We start from the raw sequence: 24102 nt of genomic DNA on the forward strand, positions 1-24102 counted from the left end.
TTGTCTCATTACCTGACATTATCAGGCTTGCTTGCTCAGGAGACCTCTGCAGATATGCAACAGTAGAGAGGCAGCCTTATCAGCATTTCACTTTCAAAGGATGCAGCTAGGTCTATCAAACACACTAAAAATAGAACATGCTCAAAGCATTACTGTTCAGTTCCATTCAGGCAATTTGGCAAGTCTTAGAAATCCATGCAGCAGTATCACAATCAAAAAGGGACAAAGAAAAAAGCACTTACGCTGGAGCTCATATGTCTGACCACATCTCGAGGGACCACAGAGCGATCTTCAAGCTTCAGCTAAGGGGAGAAAGAGACACACACTGAATTTAGTGACCCCAGATGACACTTGGTCAGAAATAACATGACAAATACAAAGGCACGGTATCCCAATCCTCCAGACTGAGGAGCTTTTCGGCAGAGGATGCTGAGGCACTTCCATACACAGAATTGACCCCCTTGGCATGTTTGCAAAATCCAGACGACAGATCTGAAAGACAGCTACCAGGCAACGCGTCCAGAGCTGTGCTCTAAGTCAGCAGGCGCATCAAAGGACACAGACATTCTGACTTGTTCATCACTTCAAGTCTCCCCCTCCTCTTCCTCTGTCTGCAGCACACATTGTTTCCTACCCACATCCAGTCTATGCACTAGAGAAGTCAGAAGATGCAGGAAGAGTATCACACCACAGTTGTGTCTCATCCTGCATGCTTTTCATTCAACATATCCCCAAATATCTGTGGAAATCCTGTTTGGCCTGGAACATTTTAAGCAAAGCACTTGCAATGAGAAGTCTTAGCTGGCAGGGGAATTGGTGCCAAATTCACTGTAGCAAGCACTTGCCTTGGAAAAATAAAAAAGAGGAATAGCTGTCGCACTTAGTAGCCCCCAGGTCCATGCAAGTAACACAAAATGTTGATAAGAGCACGGATAAAGTCAAAGCACTGCTCATACTGCTCCTGCTAAAGCACTCACTGGCAAAGAGTTAGTGCTGGCCACAAAAGATGCAGGGGGACCATCATTACATATTGTACATCAGTTCACGCAGAGTTGTGGCACCAGGAGTCATTACTGGTAAGGGGAGGTATCACCTGATTAATCTCCAGTGACCACTGGCCAGTTGACCAAGGCAATGTCCTTCCAAAACGGGGTCCTTTAGGCTGCTTCAGTGATCTGAAGACTGCTTGCAGGCTATTTCACTATTATCAGCAAGCTCAAAACTACAGAATGCAGTTGCCATCGAATATGCTAACACTAAAATGCTACATAGGGGATAATGTCGCAAGCATAGGAACAGAGACTGAACTCTGATTTCAACATGACTGAACTCTAATTTCAGGCTTGCTCGGTCTCAGTAACTCAGTGAAGACTTCCTTCTGCTGAACAGGGAGAAGTCTCATCTGCATTTCAGTGATCAAGAACAGATTAGCACTGGTACATCACTGAGCCCTGCAAATACACTAATTACACACCATGTGAATGCAGCATCAGGGACAGAGCCTCTTTCGCATCTCACTTTCAGAATCTCTCCCTGCTACTGCTGCATTTGTTGCTTCTCCTTGTTGAGCCCCAGTCCAAAATCCATTGTGTTTTGTCAGCATTTCATCCTAATCCATGCCCTGGCTTACAGCCTGCTTTATAAAATTAGACATAAATCTATAATCCAAGGACAGGATCCGGAATCAAACCAAAGTACCTGAGTATTTATTGCCTTCTTGATTGTGTGTTTCAGGAAGAGAGGAAAGAACACCAGCCAGATAGGCTTTTAGATCCAACTTCTGGAGACAGAACTCCATCGGAGTGGGAAACCTGAAGCCTCCCACAGCCCATTTCCAGATTGTGGAAGGGTTTCATCGCCTCCCACATTCCACCAGGGTATATAGATAGACATCAATTTTTTATACAGCTTCTAAAATTATTTGTTAAAATAAGTACTGTGTAGATAGCCTCTTACATCCAGACGCAGGCAGCAACATCCATGTGCTGTAAGCACTCACGCACGAAGCAGCAGTTTGGGTATATTTAAGTGGAGTTTTCTTGCTGCAAAGCTCCAAGGCATATAATGATACTTCATTTCACATGCATTAGGGCAATTTAATCTCTGACACATGGTGTTTAAATTGATGCATTATGTTTCAACATATCATTGAGCATACGCTCCATTCTGTATTAAACAGTACTTGACAAGATGATCTGATGCTACCTGGCAGTGGCAATATTTGTGTGTTAGTCAACTCCAGTAAATCATGAAAGTTGCAAACGTTAACTTTCCCATTGTGTGATCCTTCCTGAAGGATATAAGCAGACAAATTCTTCCCAAAGCAAGGCATAAAACTTTCTCTGCAGGGGAACTACATTCAACCTGTTTTCAGATCTCTTGATTTTTAAAAGGCAGCACAACTATTTTCAGCTTCATGTGCCAGACCCACCTGCCCCAGTGCTAGGATAAGCAAGCAAGTAGTAGGCAGAATGCCAGCATCAACAATAAATACTTAGCAGGTCTGTCATCGCACAAGAGACTATCAAAACCCAGAACAAACCCGACTGAAGGAAGCCAGAATGGCTGTTGATGAACACGTGACAGTTCAGTCATTCCTCCTCTTGCCTGTTATACCCAGAGCAATGTGATCATCAGCCGAAGGTCAGCCTCCTCACTCAGCAGTGAGGGAACTCAATATTGGAGAAGCACTTTTAAAATAGGTACCTACAGCTCAGTCACTATATTTACCTCTATGAAAGTCAGTATTAACAGGAGCAGCTTTATGTTCTAGCCATGCGCCTTGATAATAGCCCCAAGAATGAGAAGTAGCAGTTTCCCAGAGATGCTCTCAGCTAGTCCTCCTCCATGCCAGAGCTCAGCTCAACACTCTCCAAACACCTCAAATGGAAGGTGTGTTCTGTGTTGCCTTTTTAAAAAATAATTCACATTATGTATGTTAAATAAGGCAAACCAAAGACACTCATCACTGCACACACCATTATACCCAGGCAAAAAGGGACGACGAACACCCACCTACCAGGAGTCAGTTACATTGGTTAGTGCACTGACTGCAAAAAGAAGAGGTAGAACAGCTCTGGCACCCATTTATTTCCTTGCTTATTCAGATGCTGAATCAGTGCCTGAGCTCCACAGCAGATCTACTAGTCAAAAGGCACCAGCTGCAACTCGGAGAACGTCTGATACTTCACCAGGTCTGATGATGCTCTCACACCAACACAGCAGGAGGGGGACAGAATTCCCATTTCTGCATAAAGAACAAGCACCAACAGGAATGTGTTCCCCTTCTCAGCTGAGTCCACCTCACCTCAAATGAAAGAAGGTCCATCACAGCTCTCACCTGAAACTGGGTAGATTAGAAGAAGACAGATATTTCTGCCTAGCTGCTGAGCATTAACTCATGAAGCCTTGGTAGCTTATTGCTTCAAACCATTTGTTTAATTTCTTATCACAAATAAATTCATCATTTGAAGAAAATTTCTTTTTTTTTAAATTAACTGCAGAGATTGGGAGATAAACTTGTGGCAATAAACTTGCTTTAGCAAACAATTCAGCAGGTAGGTGTAGGCATCCTTGGCAGGGGTGGGTTAAACTCACACTAACTCTCTGGGTTTAACCCCTCAACTCCACAAGCAAAATGGGAGACATGGGCCAGTTTTTCCTCTCCAACAGCCACCTTCTGACAAGAGATCAAAAGCAGAGTAGTTTATTTTGATGACAGACTAGCCACCAGTGCCCAGTATTGTGGCTGGTAATAAGTAGCAACTGCTTCTGCAGTTTAGTGACAATGGAGGAGTTGCCGAGATTGCTATAGGGACCAACTAGCCCTGGTTGATGTGTATCCAAACAAAACCAGCACGGAAGTACTCTGTAGCAGCATAAACCCCTGATCACTACCTGCATATTTAAAAGCAGAGATAAATTCCCCAATTAGCTGCTGGAGTTTGCTTATAACATCATTGGTACTCAACAGTGGACAAATCCACCTCTACGCAGGCTCCAGCTACCATTGTTGTTCTCCCTCCCACAATGTTTTTATCCAAAGGGAAAAAGACACACCAACATGCTTACTGCCAGCACCTCTGTTTCCTATTCCCATACAGCCTCTTTCCTGCACAGGGCAGGAGTCTTGCTATTTTACTTTAAGAGAAGTGAAAGAAGGTAATTCTGCCTGCAAATAGCAGCATTTTGTTTTGCGACTGCCACAATTCACTCCAAGCAGACAACGTTATCACAGGAGATAATTACAAATAAACTGTCCCCTGCTCCAATAACCCAAGAACAGAAGTTGTGGGACAAGCTAAACACAGAAAGGAGCCCTGGTTTTAAAGGCTGAATGCATCTGCATGCAGTTGTTGGTTGTTCAGTATCAAATAATGCCAGTACGCACCTTTTGGACAGGCTCCCTTGCCAGCTTTCAGAGGAGCTGGCTACTCGGTGGACCTTGCAGGCTGATCCCATGGTTGGACACCAAGAAGAAGAGACCTTGTCACTATGGCTCATCATTGCCCAAGGCTGAACTTCAGATCATGGTCGCTCGATCTTTAACACCCAGTGACACACAGACCTTGGGAGCACACCTTTCACCTGAGTCAGCCATGGTTTTACAACTGCCTTTCTGCTCGGCTACCCAGCAACAGAGCTCACCCTGGCTATGGAAGATGACACTTGATCCAGCATAAAGCTTGCCAATACCAACTTAAACTGTTAAGTTCATGCTCAGTCAGTGCTGTCTCATAACTGCAATGTCTCACCAAAGAAGAATAAAATTTGTTCAAGGGTGCTTGTGCGATCCCACAGCCTCTACCTCCAACGCAATCACTGTGGTGAGGAGAACATCAGTTTTCTATTCCAGGGCTTTCCAGATTTATCCTCCAAACTAAGAGCCCTGGGAATAAGCACATAGGATGCAGAAGAAAAAGCAGCACACCCACCCTGCCTTGGTAACTGCTTATAAAAACGGGAATACAAGGCACTGAAAAAAAAAAAGAAGGAAGGCATAATGCGGAGATGAACTCTATAGAATCATAGAACAGTTAGGGTTGGAAGGAACCTCAAGATCATCTAGTTCCAACCCCCCTGCCATAGGCAGGGACACATTCCACTACACCAAGTTGCCCAAAGCCTCATCCAACCTGGCCTTGAACACTTCACATTTGCCTAAACTGCTATATGATGGTTGAGATATTTATCCTACTAAGAGTCAGAAGGGAACTACCTATTATGGAAGTTGCTCCTGTCATTTGAGTTAAGTAAGGACTTGGCTAGCAGTGGTCACCACCATGAAGGCAGGGAAGCCAGCCTTTGACCTGCACGGACCTGCTACCACTATTCATTCTGGGCTATTTCTCCATCCTTACATGTCCTAGCACTTTCCTAATACACCTTGTGTAACCGATCTCATTCAAACCATTGTTCCCAGGCTTTTCCTCCTACATTTGCAAAACAAAAAAGAAAAAAAATTACTTGCAATTTTATAAAGCCTCTCTTGTAATAGGGGCAATGAGTTCTCTCAGTGGGACTAAAAGAAAGCATAAAGGCAAACCAGTAAGTAATGCTTTTTGGATCTATTATGCTTCTATGGTGTCCTTTTAGTCAAGCTGAGGCATTACGCAAGGAAACATATCGCATGTTTCATGTGCCAATGGACAAATGTCATGAGGGAAGAGAGATGAACTAGATACCCGATTTCTGTCCAGTTTACAGTTAGGTATCAAGTTTTTTTTTTTTAAACTGCACTGGAGAATGCTACCAGCAAGTCAACTGGCTGAATCCATTCTGCAGTTAAAAATTTATCTCCTACCTGGGACATCCCTCCAGGTCACCAATTCCAACTGCCAGTGTTCTGCAATTTCCACACTAGTATTTTTGTTTTGAAGGGACCACACCTACATGTTAGCTTGGAAGTTGTCATGGAAACTTGTAGCATCAATGCTCAGAGGAAAAAGAAAGCCCCCAGGTTAAAAGTAAGCCATTGGGAAAGCAGCCTACTGCAGCCACGGATAACAGGGCACGAGAGCTCTCCAAACCTCAGAACAAAACCGAGGATGCTCCACAATCAAATTAAAGCTAAATCTGAGTGCCCAAGGCTGTGAAAAGATACAATCCTGCCTCATTTAGCTGACAGACAGGCTCCTCATAGGTCTTTCAAGTGACCTGGCCTCTCAGCACATGAAGCCCAGGTGAAGCAGGACATGATGTACCATACTTCCACTCCTGGTTTCTAAACCTGAAAGCTATTAGATCCTTTACTCCAAAGGTGAAGCCGTGATGCAGAAACCTACACCAGGTAGCACTGGTTCATGACTGGGACTGCTGCAGGGCTCTTAACAGAGGCTGAGGGGAAACCTTCCGACACAAAGCAGCTCCTGGCGCACCACCAGCTCTAGTCCCGGGCACTAAGAGAAGACAAGATGGTGCCAACTGATGCAATGGCTGGCTGTAACCTGGAGCAGCTCAACAGCAGCCTCGGCACACGGGTGGCTGTGGGATGGGTGCTCGTGGAGGTGGGACAGGAGGGAGCACAGCCAGCAGCAAGACTGGCAGCAGCCAGCCCAAGTCAGCATCCCAGATTTTTTTTTTTTTTTTTTTTTAACTCTTAAGGTCTGATTACATACCCAATTCACTTCAGCTAAAACAGTAGTGTAGCAATCATCTCAACACAAGCTGTTTTTATTTAAATCCAAATGAAGTGTCTAAAATAGCAAATCAGCTGTCCAAACATAGCATGGACACATGGAGTTAGACAACAAAGGTTCAGAAATTCAAAGACCCAGAAGATCTGAAGCCAAGATATTTTTAATATCATTTTGGTATCAACACATTACTAGTGGCATCACATACTACTCTTGGGAAAATATGTTCCACATACAAAGTTCACTTCCCTCGAAAGACTGCTGTTACATTGATCATATTGCATTGCACGAGCCGTCTAAAAAGCAGGAGGAGAGAGGATAAAGCAGCAAGAGCAGAGAATTCCGTGGAAGCTCAGATTTGGTTCACACTGTGACATTTGAAGTGGCACATGTTGCTTCATTTCTAACTACCAGAGGTTTCCAACCACACTGAGTTTATGGGGAAGGAAGATGGGAGAATGGGGTAGAAGAAAGGCTACTAGAAACTTAAGACTCCTGAGAAATTCTAGAGAACTGAAATTCTACTACCCAGAAGAGCTGAACAATGAGCTAGACAATACTGAGGGTTTATAAAAACAGCCCTTGAGGGATGCAGCTGCAAAACTGCAAGAATAAATCTTCTGCACTGACTGGCATAGAAGTTCTGTCTGTGACAGCTCCCAGCTACTCCTACATGACAAACACATGTAGCTTGTGGCTCCTCCAGACAAAAGGTTCAAAATCTGTTTGAGACAGGAGGTTGTGGAGACTCCCACGTTACTTACAGAAGAAATATACCCTTCTGGGACAAGGTTTAGGCTTCTGCCTGATCAAGTAGAAGATGTTAAGAGTGGTCTGTGGTTCCCAAAACCCTACTATAGAACAGAGTCACCACTACCACATAAGTAACACATTTAGGTTTTTAGCCATTTTGCTTTTTAGCATTATCATTCTGCATTTTCATAATACCATGATATTGCTTGGCATCTCAAAGCACTCAAAGAATTACAAAACGAGAAAATATTTTGAGCTACTTAGGAATTGCACCTTAGGAGATTAAAAAAAATGTTGTTCAACATGGCCTATATTAAACTCTTACAAACCTCAAGTGATTCAGGAGCATGCAATTCCCCATTTGGATTGATCCAAGTGAGGAAGGACAGCGAGCAGGATCTTTGTTATCTACATTCAGGGCAAAAAGAGACCAAAAGCTGGTTCATGAGGCTGTTCTGGGCAGTCCAAAACATCATTCTGCAAAAAGGCAGGCTGACAATGAACTTCAGCTGCAGGAAGAATAGAACAGGCAAGGAGGTGCTAAAATGCTTCCCAAAAATGGAAATAAATGCTTTAAAGGACTTCACAGAAGCCAAGAGGAAACCGAGAGCTCTGCATCACGTGCAGCACTACCTGCAGGCAGTCTGCTGATAATGTTATCACAATTATTTTGTTCACATAACTAACAGCTCTGAATCTGTCAATCATCCAACATCCAGCACATTCACAACTAGCAGCACTAAGACTCACCACTAAGCCTACCCCAAGTAGCACCTGTTACCAGCAAACTCCTGTGGATTTAAACGTACAGTGTGGACATAACTTTTTCAGACAACAAGCAACAGGCATGACCTAAAGTAGGATTTCCTAATTTAGCCCACGAAGATCCCATTGCTGGTAGCGAAGAACACAGCAGCTTCCAACCCCAGGCCATCACATACTGCTCTAAAATAAACTTGCCTGTCACCAGCTGAATATCGACAATAGCTTTAAAGGCCCTGTATTAAAAGGACATGAATTTTTATCAAATTACACACCAATTGTTTACTGGACTGTTAGAGGCAGCACGAGCCATCTTCTAAAGAGCCATTTGGGAAACACCCGGCAGGTGACTGCATGGAAGGCAGCAGAGGAGGGAAGCCTTTCCAGCACCCACGGGAGATCAGGCAATCTGAAAAACAAGAATCAAATCATCGGCTCCGCATTGCTGTTCCCTTTCAACACTGCTAGTGGTGCGGGAAGGCTTGTTACACAGGCAGCTTCAAAAATCCAGCTGTGTCATTAGTTCCTATAATCTCCCAACACAGCGAGCCTCCCCAGGGACCTGCAGCTCTCGTAAGACAAACTGACACAGTTCTGGTCCTTCACTCACAGCCATGTGCTGCAGCATCGTCCCCCTCCCCACAAAAATACCACCTTTGAGCCTTCTGGCAGAAAGACACTGAAAGGCTCTACTTTTCCAAGAAGTGGAATTTGGCTAAAAAGTCTGAACAAATCATTGGATGCAACAAAAGTTCAGTTTAATTACAATGTGGGTAAACACTGTGCTTTGTTGCAGAGGAATCGGGCTTTAACATAAATCTTTTGCTTAGCAAAAGTCAATCTTTTACTTGGATTCTCCTTGTCCAAGACTGTCAAACATTATTTATTATACTGGCAACAAATCACTTCTGTAGCTCTGCAAATTTACATGACGTTTTGGAAAACACTGCAAGACAGATTCCCTGACCTGGCGAACACACCAATCTAAAAAGGAAGACAAAGTACAAGGCAGTAATTCAAGGAAGGGAAGGCAAGAGAACAGGAAGGTTAATGGGTTATTATTTAAAGGAAAAGTAGGTTTGGGAGCATTTCCCAGCAGAGGGAGCAACATGGTTGGAGAGAGGAAGATCGTGGAGGCAGAACAAGGAGAATTGCACAATCACAACTATAAGCAGCAACAACAGCTCTCAGCTTTTCAGCCTTAGTCTCACATTTCTATCTCATGCATGTAGAAGTTGAGCACCACCAGTCATGGCAAAAGGGATGCAGCAACAGGGAACCCACTCGCATGGGAGCCTGGGTGAGTTGCCTGAAGAAGAGCTAAAGCAGCAAAGACAACCTGGTACCTAAAGTGCCAGCTCTGGCTTAAAAGAAGAGCCGACCGAACCTCAGAAGAACCTCAACAGCCGACTGAACTTTCTAGACTCAACAGGCAAGAAGGATCTTCAGTGCAATTGGGAAAAGAGTTACAGAAAAGTTTGACTTTGTCCAACCTTGTCATCAAGTGCTGCTGGATTATTTGTTCAAACAGGCTTACATTCCATATACTCACTTACACCAACCAGTAACCTGGTCTTTCCATCTGGAAATGCAAAGCAATCCCTGTATGCGCAAAAAAAGTTTACAAAACTCTAGGGGAGACCTGAAAAATAATTCAAAAAAAGAACAAACATAATAATGATGCTCAGCATAAAGATATGGAAGGCTGAAGTTTAGAAATACCTGGCTACGACTACAAAATATGGAAAGATCTTGTAACAAAAGATTTACTGACTAGTGAGTTGAGCAGCAAGCCACTTAGAGCCCTATGGGGAATTTTTCAAAGATGTCCCCAGTTACAGGATTTAATCTAAACATAGGATTTTTCTTCTCAGCAGCAGTTTATGGTAAAAGGTATGCTCCCCCTTCTCAGTGTTTATACTTCTGCTTCTGTCTTCTGGGTATAGCAGTTCTGGGAAAATCAGTTGCTTAAAGGATCTCCTCCAAGTGCAATATCCCAACAGCACGTATTATGACAAGACACCCCTCCACCTCCTATTTTCTCATAGTAAGATGGCTGATTAAAAGCAGTACTGTCCTACCACCTCTGCCTAAGAATTTGAGAAAAACTTGACAAGGAGCAGTGCTCCAGCACCAGATGGCACTGTGACCTGAAAAAAACCCACGGGAGACTGCAGTTAAAGACACAGGAGAAGCTGGTAGGAAGCAGCAAGCAGAAAAGTAGACAATGTTTTACCTACGCATCAGCCAACACTTCTCACGGACAGGCTGTCTCAACACACTCCCTCAGTAAAGCCTCATCTGAAATATAGGTCGGAGCCAGCAGTCACCACCAAGAAGAAAACAGCCCTAGATAAGCGGTCCAGCTTGTCGAGAGATACCCAGTTCAAACAGAACTCAAAGGGATGGCTGTGGAAATCTTGCTGAATATCTAACCATCCAGGGCAAAAGCAATGGTTGCGTTGATCTTCTTGGCAGTATCTAACAAGGTCTAAGTGAGATGCATTTGACTGCTAGAAGAGACTCTCCTAAGCAGAAGCCCACCTGGATGCTGGCACCAACCAGTGCAACAGGGAGAGAGTAGAAGCCCATTTCAGCTACCAGTCTCGACTCCTGGGATTCCCAACAGCCTGCTGTTTTAGCTTACCAAGTAAGCAAGTGTTCCTTCTTGTGTGCAAATGAGAGTCTGTCCAGCAGCTCTTTCATTTAGCTGAAGCAAAAGGATTCCTCAAATTGTTGCCTTGGGAGGGAGATGACAGTTATTATGCAACAGGTTTTCTACCTTCTCACTGGACCACGCTGGGGTTGCCATCTGGACAGCATCAGCACTGTAGAAATTAGTCACTTGTCACTGAGCAGCATTTGGGGCACGCTGCTAGGCCTGGAGAAGAGTGGGACTGCTCGAACCTCCATCTGCCTTTCCAGAGGATAAAAAGGATGCTGCGAGGAAATTTGTGTGACTACTGCTGACCAATTCACTCCTGAGGCACAGCAAGTGCACTGCCCCTTTCTGCATCTTCGAGAGCAGGAATAAAGAGTATATCCAGGAGATATACCCCTTTGCTCCATTGCTGAAGTAAAGCAGGGAGGGCTCTTCTGCTGAGCCAAACTGGACTCTGCTGGGTTGGTGGTAACTCTGTGCTAGGGAATGAAGCATCCCCTCTCCCCTTGCCATCAGGTCAGCAGCATGCAGGAGGAGCTCATTAGCCCGCAGCAAAAATCCACCTTGCAAAAACTGCCAGGGAACAAGAGGGAGACATATCAACAGAAAATCACCGTGTCTGCTTTCCAGCTGGTTAGCTCATATGCTGCTGCTGTGAATACAAACCAGCCATTTAAATTAGCTTCTAATTGTTCACAATTATTCAGAGACAGCATAACCTGCAAGCAGCTTTAAGACGGCAGGCGAGTAGGAGAGAAAGAATGATTTAAGATGCCTTAACAAGATTCATATATTCGTGCTTTGCGAGGCTCACAGCCTGCAATCTCCAGCAACGCTGCCTCTCTAACAGACACCCCCCTCCCCAAAGACGTGTGCTTTGCATTGCAGAGAAAGATAATCCATGGGTGTTTCTACACTTCAGGTTTCTGCTCTTTCTTGCTCCAGTTTTTGGACTAGCTCAAAAATTAAACCAATAATATTTTGGTCTACCCCAGTCGTTCATAGTCTCTGCACACACAGGCAGTTTGAGCGACACTATTTATAAAACTGCTTAAAATTCTGGACACAGCCGGAGCTCTTTGATAGGATGTCAGCCATGCGACACCCGAACGTGGGAGGTTGACACAGGATGGTTAGTGTAATACAGCCCACTCTTCTTTCCCTTTCTTTCACCCAAAGCCTCCACTACCACCCTCACAGGAATCCCTTCCCCCAAACACAGACAGTAATGTTTCACAATCGCTGCAATTTTCTCTCCTAGGAGAGAGGGAGGATATCAGTCTTTTATCCTTAAACCTCTAGCATGTCAGTTTTGATTCACATGAGACCCAACGCGAGTTCAGTCTGTAGGTCAAATCACTTTAGGGGACTGGATCCAGACATGCCTTAACAATGAAATTCCCTCACATTCAGCCATGTTTGGACGCAGAGGTACGGTGCTGCCATATAGCCAAAAATACTTATCTAGGTCTAGGAACTATAGCAAATTGAATAAACTTAAGCAGGATTGTTTTATCAAGTACAGAATCTCCTAGAGGAGACAAAATAACACTGAAAAGCGATGTATAAATAGCTGTGGCTGGAAGCACAGCAAATGCTGTGTCATGCCCAAGTCAATCCTGGGCAGCGAATGCATGGAGCTGACCGCCTCTCTTTTAGCTTCTCCGAGTTTCATGCCTGCTCTGAAATGAGAGCATCCCCCTGGAGAAATATTCTTGGTTGATCTCACATGCACAACGCACTCCCCAAACACACTGCAGTGCCTCACTGCTCTGCTCCACACGAAGAACACTGCATGGACAGACGGGCTGTCTGAAGCCCACGGAGAGGCAGAGCAGTGAATTCGATGAAGTGGAGGATCAGAACCTGGGTAAATTTGCTAGCTTAACGGGGAAATAGAGGATGCTCATGCTGGAAGTGGGGGCAGCTTCCACGGCTAGTGATTAAGAGCACTCGGGGGAACTCTGAAATTGAGCTCACAAGGAAACCATCACCCCGCCTCCTCAATAGGACACAGCCGGGGCAGAGGTCTGGGACCTCTCCAGTCCCTCCTCGCACAGGGCGAAGACGAGTGCTGTCTTCAGAGGTGCAACAGCTAACACTAGCTGCAAGACACAGCTAGCGTTCTGCAAAGGCTTTCTGTTAAACAACATGCCTTCTGAACCACTCGTGTCCACAGTTAAGTCAGACATTGGTTTACAACCAGTTCAAGCAGCCTCTGGAATGCTACAGAGAATCCACCGGGTACCCCGTGCCTGCATTTATTTCTGATAAACAGCAAAGCCACTCCCCCAGCTCACACTGCAGACAGGAGTGTGTGAATGCTACTGGGACAACACAGCACAATTGCATCATTGCCCAAAAAACCTCAGCTGCATTTTCTATTCACTGAAAGAGTTCCAATTATCCCCCCATACATAAATGTTGCATTGGCCGTTACAAAAAAAAAAGGAACAGCCCCTACTGAATCCATACACCAGGCTACAGAGCCCAGTTATTATTTAACAAGTGAATTTCTGCAACCCCTGCACTGTTACATGCCTTTTTATTCAAAAGGTGAATTCACTACTTGTGCAACGGCTGGGGGAAGATAAAACATCTCCCAGTCAGAGCAGGTTTAATTCATTGCCTCCTGTTTGTGTATTCTATAATACCAAAGCCACTGAACTTCAATTCCCTTCAGTAACTGAGAAATCTCACCAGGGACTGGTGACAGCAATGGTGCAAAAGGGACAGAAGTGTAAATGCCCTTCAGAGTCTGACTTAATACTACCAGAGCACAGCATTCACCCCCTCCTTGCACACGTGAGTCTAGAGGACTGACTTCTTCCTTACCATCTCAGCCAGGACACAAAGCTTTCAACAGCATATTTAAAACCCACCAACGTGATCATACAATACTACTGTATCATTTTGCCTTCAGGTGTTTTCCAGGATGAATTCTAAACCATTTATCTAGGCTTTCCAGATTTGTGCCAGCAACCTAAGACTACACAGCATTTGCCCAGCACAACATCCAACATCTGCATGGAAACACCGCTCTCCTCTCCACGTCACTCCACAGATACCCATTCAGTAGCACACTTGATGTGACAATAATTCAAGATTATAGCTTGAGGAGTCTCGTCTCCCCCCATCCCTTCCCTGGCAACTGAGCAACCAAAAAGCACATATGTAGATGTGCTTGCAGAAGTCACTGAGCCCCTGGTATAAGTGAACGCTCATAACAATGGCATAGAAGCCAGAGGAGCAATAAAGCCAGATGTTCTCTGGTTTTGCATGAAGTACACACAGCTCCCATTCTAAACCTGCTGAAGTTAGACTGTACCTCCCTGTACGCAGGTTTTATGGCCAAAATCCTTTATATCCACATTAACCCGTGCCAGTCTGGTTTTCCTCTGGACACAGCAGACAACAGTAAACTTCTTGCAGTCGTCCATCTCCGTACGCCTCAACTCTGCACGCGCTCTACAGCACAACACAGCCCAACAGCTGTACAGCAATCACGAATTACTGGGAAAAAATATTTGTCAAGGTGCTCCAATCCCATTTTCAAGAATGGCTTAGGTGTTCAAGAGACTCAGCATCATAAGAGTCCACAAGGGAGTAACACACTTCTAGGCCAACCAGGAAACTGAAATCTTCAATTTTTAACGAGAAAAGCGTCTCAGAGAAACTTAGAACTGCCCCTTCTCTAGAAACATTTCTAAAAGGTCACTTCTTAGAGGCAAGCAAGGGGAGATTGAACCCACCTCAGAGCTGACGATCTTCCCATAACCGTCAAAGACTGAAGTATCAGAATTTTCCTAACTCAGTTTTACAACAGTTTAGAGGGATGCTTTGCTGCACCCCTCACCTCTACGTACAGATCGGCAGGCTGCTCCTCTAGCATGTTTAAAAAGTCGTCTCTGAATCTGTACATCTTCAGCACAAACATGGGAACATGTCTATTCTCTTCCTGGCCTAATATGACAAACATCAGATAGTAACATCACCTCTAAGATGTTTCAATGTCGATCAATGCTAAAATGGCACTGGGGATGTCACACTTGACTCAGCAGCTCTGTCAAATATTGTACACTTACAAAGTGCATTTCTCCCCCTCCCATCCTTCCCACCCCTCCTTCAGACCTGCTAGCTCAGCCTAAGGTCTGAGATTAGCTGAGGTCTTTCATCTTAACCATCTTCACTGCCTCCGTGGACTCTCTCAGGTGTAACCTGAGTGGATGGAAGTAGCTCTGCTGAGGATGCCCTTAGGGGAATAAGTGCTCACTCCAGACAGCATGAGCAAAAAGCAGTAAAAGCTCGTTTTCCTGAAATCAGCAGTTCTGCCTCCAAACAGACACACAGTCAGTAAGAGGCTTTTCCTTTCCTTTTTTTTCCTTTTTAGAAAAGCATTCACCTTTCAGAGCAGAAAGGCACTAGATTCCTCGCACAGAAGCAATACTGAGTCCTGGATTGTGCTAACAGCCTCTTGGGAATATCCTAACCAAGAAGAAAAAGTCCTAAGGACAAACGATGCTGTTAATCAATTACAAAGCCACTGATCCCTGTCCCTACCGTGGCATGACTCCAAATGTATGCTTTGTACATCTGGATGCCTTCGCATCCACACACTAAAGAATAAAAAAGTCTGGAGAACAATTAATCAGCAGACTCATCTGCAAAATACATTTTACCTTGTTAAACCAAGTCAGTTATCCTTGACAGGGAGCCCCATATTTCCTGGAACTGTAATTCACTTGACGCCTACTTCCTAAATGGTCCTAAAATGACCTTTTTTGAAGACATATTGCTATGCACATATTCAGTAGGAAAGGGTGTATTTTGCTTTAACACCAGACTCTTATGTGCCATACACAGTGTGTTCTTTGCTTTAATGCCTTCAGCTATAATAGAGGGATTTCAGCCCATCACAAGCCCAGTGAAACACTGAGCCATAAACACAGAGTAGGTTTGCAAACACTATAAAAATACTCTCACAAGATGATTTAGAGAGCTCTGCTGCCCTGACAGCTGGAGCAGTACTTCTGCCTCCTCCTCCTCGTTCCCGCTTCCAGCAAAACGGAGGTTAACTGAACTCTGCCTCTTACGAGCGCTGCCAAAATGCCACGGTGAGGACTGACCTGCACACCCTTGGAAGGGGGACAAAGCTCCAGGTCTGTGACTGCGGAAAGAAATGACTGGACAGCAGATTTCAGAGCCACTGAAAAGCCACGTGGCATGAACTGAACAGCGTTAGCATGGCTGTAAGCAGAACTGCTCCAAGGTGCTGAGCTCCAGCCGTGTGCTGGGAAAGGTCCGTACGTTGATAAGCCTTAGGCTGCATTATATGGCCTGTCGTTCCTAATTAACCATTCAAACCAGGTTCTTCCTTAAAACTGCCCCTACTTATTAACTGCCACTGTATGCTCCTCAGATTTGACAGGCTCCTGAATAGGGTGCGCAACCTCCAGCAGCAACTCAAACCAAGTCAGGCCAGTCACTGCCAGGATGCTCCTACACTTACAACAGTGATTTTCACTCAAAAAAGATTCTCCAGCTTTGCAGGCTATGCATACACAAAGCATGTGTCATCTGTGTCATCTGCCACCGAAACGCAGCTAGCACTGGGGTCGAATATGGTAGCTATGAAAAGTCAGGTGCACCATTAAATAGTGAACAATTAGCCAAGAACATGGCACTTCTCTGTTTGAAGGTGCACACTCTACATATACTCAAGTATACACTCAGTCAAGTACTCAAGATACTATCAAGATTAAAAACTGCATTAAGTATACAGAAAAAGCAGCAAAAGGGATATTTTTGCTGTGAATATGAAGTGACACGCTGTGTTCTTATCAGAAACTAAAAAAATCCAGAAAGCACCTGATATGGCAGAATCCTGTAGTGAAAGGTCGACAGCTGTGAGCATCTGTGTAATTTAACCACCAGCCTTCCACTTGCTGCCAACAGGCATTTATTGTCTTTGTCAGATTTTAATTTGGATATACCCCTTACCAAGTGTGCATTAGGAGATCTCCTCCATGTTACAACATGCCTCTTCACAACAGATTCATGCAGCGAACACAGAGCACCCCCTTCTCTGTGAAGAGCCAGCTTCCATCCCACTTAATTCATCTGTCTGGATTCATTTCTCATTATCCCAGAGCTACGTGCCTGGCTCAGACGGCCATGTATGCAACATTACTTTTATCCTATCAGGTACCTGACGGTGCCTCACACCTCGCCACTTTTCTCCTTTACCCTTGCCTTGGGCACTGAAGGCTGAGAATACCAATTTGGACAGAGAAAATACGGCAGACAGGAGGATGCACTGGTCAGGATGCCAGCCCTAGAGCCGTTAAGAATCACACATGCCATGGCAGTTAGTAGGGTTGGAGCTGCTACTTAATTAGGTTTGCTTAATGAGTCATATTAAATAGTGTATATGTAAGAACAAGTTTTCTGCTACTGTGAGGACCTCACTGGATTATCTAGGTGAAATGCTGCGATTGCAATGGAGTCTTTTTCATTTTATATACTTAACCATGACCTACATTCCTTTGCTCAAAGGAGGCCCATCTCCAGAGGGAATGTGCCTGTTTAATCAGCTCCAGTATTTTTTCAGGGTTCAGCAGGGATGGATGGAACGGCCTCATGTCTCTTCAGATAACACACAGATTACAGAAGCTCCAGGAGCGAGTGGTAAAAAAAGCCATCAAGTTCAAATAAGGGCAGGCAGTATCTGCAGCCTCATCTGCCTGGCACCCTCTGCTCCAGAGACTACTGGGATCAAGGAACACCAAAGGTGCCACGTGCCCCAGCAAGCCTGGCCAGCTGCTTTACCTTATTGTGCAAAAGGTTGCCTTCTGGTGAAACCCATCATCAAGATCAGGTTTGAGGAGGAAGACAAAATCAGGAGAAGTCTTGGGGCAGTTAGCAACCTTAACTCTTGTCTCCTCTTTCCACAGGAAAGGAGCCTACGAGCCCTCAGTAAAGGGAACATATAGACAAGCAGAATCACTGGCTGTATTAAAACACAAAGAGGGAGCAGCAACTCACATGTAAGGATTACATCTTACTCTGTTTCCCAAAAGTTTTGAGAAATCACTTCCAAGATACAGCCTCTCCTCTTTACTTATGCAGAACCAGTAAAAAAAACAACCTCCCTAAACACTCCACCCCCAAACCCACCCTAAGAAACCCCCGAAAACCAGAAAGGAACCACAGAAGGCTCAAAAGGGAAGGAATTTGTGCAAAAGTGCTCTGGGGCAGTGTGTTCAGGGAGCCAGGCCCATCCCTTGGGGCTCTGGCCTGAGCTGCTCAGGGTTCCCCCAGGGAATTCCCCTATAGCATTCCTGTAGGACATCAGCTCCCTCCAAGGGAGTCAGCGCTGCAACAGGAACCGAGAAGGGCTAGAAAAAGCAGTGACAGAATAACACACCTCACTGCCACAGCCTATGGAAAACACTAATTCAATCAACGCATCCTCCCCATCAGGACATGTTTCAGATTTACACTTTTCTAATCCCGTATCAATTTTAGAGATTTAAAAAAACCTGACAGTTTTTACAAGCTAAACCACAACATTTTTCTGCCCTCTCCACCACCACCAGCAATAAAGACCCTCATACCTCCCAAGGCTGTTAGCTTTGTCGATGAGTGATGCGGAACAGGATACACCCAACGCTGCAAAGCTCAACAATACTGACAGTAGTAAAATAACTCCTGCTTTGGTACACGAAGCAGTTAAGATCAGGAGGTGCCCACAGAATGTGCATGTAATAATCTGTCACAAAACAACAAAGATTATGTTGCACAGAAATAGGTCTGAGATTTCAACAGATATGAGATCACTGGGGGCGTGGTAAGAAAGCCACAGATGAGAAAAAAATCCCATAATTTTCCCTTTTGTTCAACACCATCCCAAACAGAACTATCATAGAATCATAGAATGGTTAGGGCTGGAAGGGACCTTCAAAGGTCATCTCATCATTTTCTTTTCACAATTAGCTAAAAATATTAAGAGCCCATAGTGGAACACTTGTCTGTTTAGAAGCAAAGTTTAACCCCAGATTTTTAGGGAAACTTAAGCCAATATTTATTTTTAACCTGAAATGTAATGAGAAGGGTCTCCCCTTCTGTGTACCAGATCAGCAGTAACACAAACCATTTGTGACAGAATCCCAGCAGAAATACAGGTCACCTCTGAAACCATCTCCCCTCCTGCAAGGGTTGCGCTGACAGATGGTTTGTATTGAAGTACTGCAATAATTAGTAAATTTTTATTTGAATAGCAGACAACCATACCGTTCTACCAGAAATCCACATTTTCAACCGAGGAGAGTCTCAAAAATCACCTTTCTGGGTGAAATGATTTTAAGGCAACCCCAACTCAGGATGGTGTCTCCAACTATATTCTTACCACACTTGTGTCTTCCACAGACAAAGCATACATGTTGTTTCAGCCTCAAATTGCAAGTTCTTCCTAGCTTTCAGTTTGGTCAACAAGCTAGGCCGAGACGGTATAATGAAAATGGGAATTACTAAAAATCCTTTATCTGGTGGTGTGGTACATGCTCGTCCATCAGTGCTTGAGTCTTCCACCACTGTCACATTCCAGAACCTCCCCAGGATTACATCATCACCACAGTGACATCACCGGCAGGCATCAGCACAAGCCCTTGCCAGTCACAAGCAGGATAACAGAGATAACTAGCTAAGCCTTTTCAGAAATTCCACAGGGTGGAATTGGGTGTTATTTTTACCAACACCTTACTATCACTTAATAAAGCAATAACGGTAGCTGCAAAAAGGCATTCTCCAGTCAACTCCTCCATCCAGCCACCTGCAGCCTCCAAGCACCTCAGTGTCAAAGCATTTAGGTGTTGTGCACCTTTTGAACAAGAACAGCCCAAAGATCAGAACTTAGCTTAAAAGTCAAAGCCTGTAATTCAAAAGTCTCAGATCTATTTAATCTAGCAAAGATGATTTTGATACAGCAGCTTTAAATAAGATGTTAAGGAAGTTTAAAAAGACACTGCTGCTCTTGTCTCATAGAGGATCAGTAAAGTTCATCATCTCGGAAAGTGATGGTGATGAAGGCAAGTAAAATTTGCAATTGAATCCTACTTTTCTTCTACCACATGCACCAATCACAGACCTCTCCACAAAGTTCAGGTAACACTTCAGGGTTGAACAGATCAAGAAAAATGGCTATTTTCCTTTTGCAGCAAACCTCAGCATGAGAAGCTTAGTCCCACAGCAGTATTGCAGAGATGGCACGTGATGGATAATATTTCAATGGGGAAGTCACTACAGCTTACTCTTTCAAAGGACAATTGTAAAAAGAGAATTGTGAAGACACTTGAACACTGCACCAAAAAGCATATTGCTAGATGTTACCAACAGTCTGGGCACTCAAACAACACCTCCTTTCATAATAATGAAAAAAACCCCTTGTGATGTTCACAAAAGTAGAGAACTGAAAAAGTGTAGAGTTTCCTAAAAAAAAAAAAAAATCACTTATGGTGCGGGAACAGGGTGGGATAAAAACAATACATTATCTATTAGTGTGATGTTTTAACAACAGCAGCTTTTATGAATGGAGTATTGAGATAAGTGAAAAAAAATTAGGGTTTCAAAACATTTCAAATAGCTATTTATCAGATCTTCCATCTCACCATTACATCATCCCTTGGCAGAGATGCTGCAGCTTCGATACCTCCACCGAAGCAAGACAATGCCTCTGAGCAGAGACATGCGTTCAACACATCACTCAGGTTTCACCCAAGTGACACTTTGGTAGCACCTGCTCCCAGTTAAAATAGCTATTTATAGCAACATGGGTGTTGGGAAAGGTAATTTCACCCATCACTGGAGGTCTGGGTGCAAATCACATGCTGCCACTCATGATTAAAAGCTCTTCCTCTTCCGGGTCTCTGATGGAGATTTGCCACTTTGCTAAATCACAGTGTAGCTGAACATGACAAGTGCCACCTTTTCCTGAAAGCACAAGATAAACTCAAAGGCAATGTCTGGATGAGGCAAAGCTGGAAGTGGCAGCACTAGCTATGCACACAGCATGCACTAACCTTGCAACGTTCCCACCGGAGCCTCATTTCCACATGGGAACATAATAAACATCCTTTGTTTTACTCTTCTTCAGAACACAGATAATCCTAACCGCCTCATTTCAAATACCCCAAGGCAACTTAGTGGAAAAGATGCCCTTTTAGCTCACATACCAGCACCATTAATTAGCAGGAAAACCTAAAAACCCAGCTTAACATCGCCACTCAGTTCAGATGGAACACTCCCAGGCTAGAAGGCCATACTTAACCAATTAAGCATTTTGAGAACATCCAGGGATTTTTTTCTGATGAAACTGGAAAAACAATAGTGTAAACAAGACATCCTGCCAGCCGAGGAGTTAACATCAGACAGGTCTGCCACTGTCCAGGGCAGGAACCACGTGCTTAAGAACAATGAACACGCTGTTGTCCTGAATAACTTAACTCCCAGAGAAAAATGAAAATAGCAAAGATAAGGGTTGTGAGAATAAATGGGTGGGGAGAAAGGGTCTTTGAGGTGCCAAAGATCCTGGTGTGGGGAGAAAACTAAACCTAATCAAAGGGTATAAAAACCTAAAGGCCTCTAAGCAGCAAAATGGTACAAAAATGAAAGAATGAGCTATGAGAAAAGCCCTGCTACCACAACAGACTTCTGTCTGCCATAGCAGTGACACACCTGATCCTCCTACAGCACAGCAGGAAGCAGCTGAGGTAAGAGCCAAGCTAGCAAATACTTAAGAACTACAATTTGGTGCCTCTCCTACCATGTTCAGTAGTACAGACAGGTTGGACAACGATGCTATGAACGCCATTCTGTGTCTAATCCTTGATCTTTTGTTTCAAGCCTTCATTCAGGCACTGCCAGCGCTGTAGATCAGAGGCAGACAGTCTGAACCCAACTGCAGCCGAGCTAAGTTAGCAGCACTAACAAGAACAAACAGCATTTCATAAAGATCTCCCAGGCTGCTTTCCAGAACCAGTATCACCGACTCTCCAGCTCCTGCAGTGTTCAGTTCACTGCCATCGTCACATCAACATGAACATTCCAGCACCAAGGAGATGCCGATAGGAGCCACACAGCAGACAGATTCTAAGACTGCTCATAAATGCTTCTACAAAATGGCTTGCTACCCTATACGATACTACACAGTCGTAAAGACCCAAGCTCTGGAAAGCAAAAGCTCTCCATCCTGAGTTTGTTGCCCCCTCCACATGCTCCCCCTTAGCAGCATAAGAGCACAACAGTCATTTGGAGAAGCAGGTACAGGAGCACAGAGACAGATCTGCCCTATAAACACCGCCTTTAAGAGCCCATCTTTTCAGTCCTGTCATTTCTCATCCCAGCCCTCCTGATAGTAAATGCTTATCAATGATAGATTAGAAGAGATTAATTAAGCTATCACAAGAGAAAGTCTTGTTCATGGCAGTCACCGTTGTCAGTACTAAGTACACACAATAGTAACTATCAGAGGTAGGGTGAGTCTACCCAATTACTACAGCTAGTACCGTCAAATGCAGTGTGTCAAACCCAACATGTAGGGCTCACCATTTTCCAACCATCTCCACAACTACTAAAGGAAAAAAAAAAACAGCTTTTGCAGGGATTACTTCCCTGTACTTCACTTACAGTACTTGCTGTAAAGCGAGTATGCCAACCATGGGAGTTCTCAGATAAGAGTGTTTTCTCTACAAAACTGCCTTGCTTGCATAGTTGTACACATGCTAATCAAAGACGGCTGTAATCTGAACAGAAAGCAACTCTGGGGCAGAAACAAAAAAGACTGTGCATCACTGCGAAAGACACAACATTAGGTGTGAATACACATTGTGTGTTTGCACCTGAATGCCAATTAAACAGCAGAATACACAGAATCAGTGCAACACACATTCAGGCCACATTCATCGCACTAACACAAGACATAATTCAACTCACAATTATTTTAACTATTGTGCAAGAGCAGATAGATTCCAAATGGTAACCAGTACCTATGGACAGTAATCTGATACTAAGTTATGTTACTGAGAATAGAGAAAAAAAATACAGACAGCACAATTAAGAGGAAGCCAGGAACTTAGCCTGGCTTTCTTCCAAAGCTCAAAGTGTGTCATCACTCGAAAAAAACGAAACAAAACAGAAAGACTCCTCCAGTTAAAGATTTTATATATGCATTACAGTGACCATATCAATTACTGTACTTTTGATATTTACTTCCTATAAATAATTAATCTTTCTCTAAGATCCCCAACAAAACAAGAAATAAAAGCTGATCACATAACATGCCTGTGAAATATGGAGTGGTAGATATGGGAAGTGTTAAGTTTTCATCTAACACCTCAGCTCCGATAAAAGCAGCCTCAGGAAAGAAACATTAATACCATTCAACAAGGTACTCAAGGTTGATCAGGGCAGCCAGAGCCAATTCTGATCACAAAAGCACGGTGCGAGCTGCAGTAGGTGCAGACAAGGGCTGTAAGATGAGCAGAAAGAGCCTATCTGGCAAGGAATTCAGTGATACACAGTCTGAGGGTGAAAGGAAGAAAATTATTGTGCTTCACCACATAATAGCACATTTATAAAGACAAGAAGCTATTTAGGAGCTAGATTTGCTTTTTACAAGAGATGGGTGTAAACTGCTTGCACGTTTACACTAGAAATTACAAATTTTCTCATCAAGATTGGGACAGTTTCCTAATTCAAGAAATCAAAGCAAACAGTTAATTCTTTTTGTGGCAGCACTTCCCTGATGGATACAGGAGCAGGCTGCTGCTGCAGGGATAGCAGGGACCGGCTCAGGATAATCATGGAGTTCCTGCCCGGCACTATTTTATTACAGTGAAGTCACCCTGTACTTAGCGCTTTATCATTACAGGACAGATTTTGTTTGTGAATCAAATGAGACATTTCTCTGTAATGTACCAGCACAATCCCCTACACCACACAAAACTAAATAGAGGAAGTTTCTAGCCTCAGAGTCAAAAGGGCAAATAAAGCCAATTCAGCTACGCAGGTCAGATGTTCTGGGTGAAAACGTAGTTACAGAGCCAACAGCACACATTGAATCCGACTGTCTAGGTTTTACCCATAAAGTGAGATCTCAAAACACTGACAGCTGGCACATTAGGATGTTAAAAACAACAATTAATGTATTAAAAAATCCTGACGTTTCTTCCTAATCTAAGCAGCCAAGAATTCTGGTATTTCCTGGACAGTGTCACCTTCCCTGCTGTGTAATTC

The 24102-nt window shown here is 44.0% G+C and overlaps 1 protein-coding gene across 1 annotated transcript in view; it reads right to left on the reverse strand.

Annotated features, from left to right (window-relative positions):
• UBE2O (ubiquitin conjugating enzyme E2 O) overlaps positions 1–24102 on the reverse strand; it is a 64293-nt gene that overhangs the window by 30041 nt on the left and 10150 nt on the right. The window contains 1 exon segment of the mRNA XM_086624332.1: positions 243–302. Coding sequence (XP_086480458.1) covers positions 243–302 — 60 coding nt within the window.

The sequence above is a fragment of the Tauraco erythrolophus genome, chromosome 20 (genome assembly GCF_009769465.1).
Source record: "Tauraco erythrolophus isolate bTauEry1 chromosome 20, bTauEry1.pri, whole genome shotgun sequence".
Lineage (NCBI taxonomy): Eukaryota > Metazoa > Chordata > Aves > Musophagiformes > Musophagidae > Tauraco > Tauraco erythrolophus.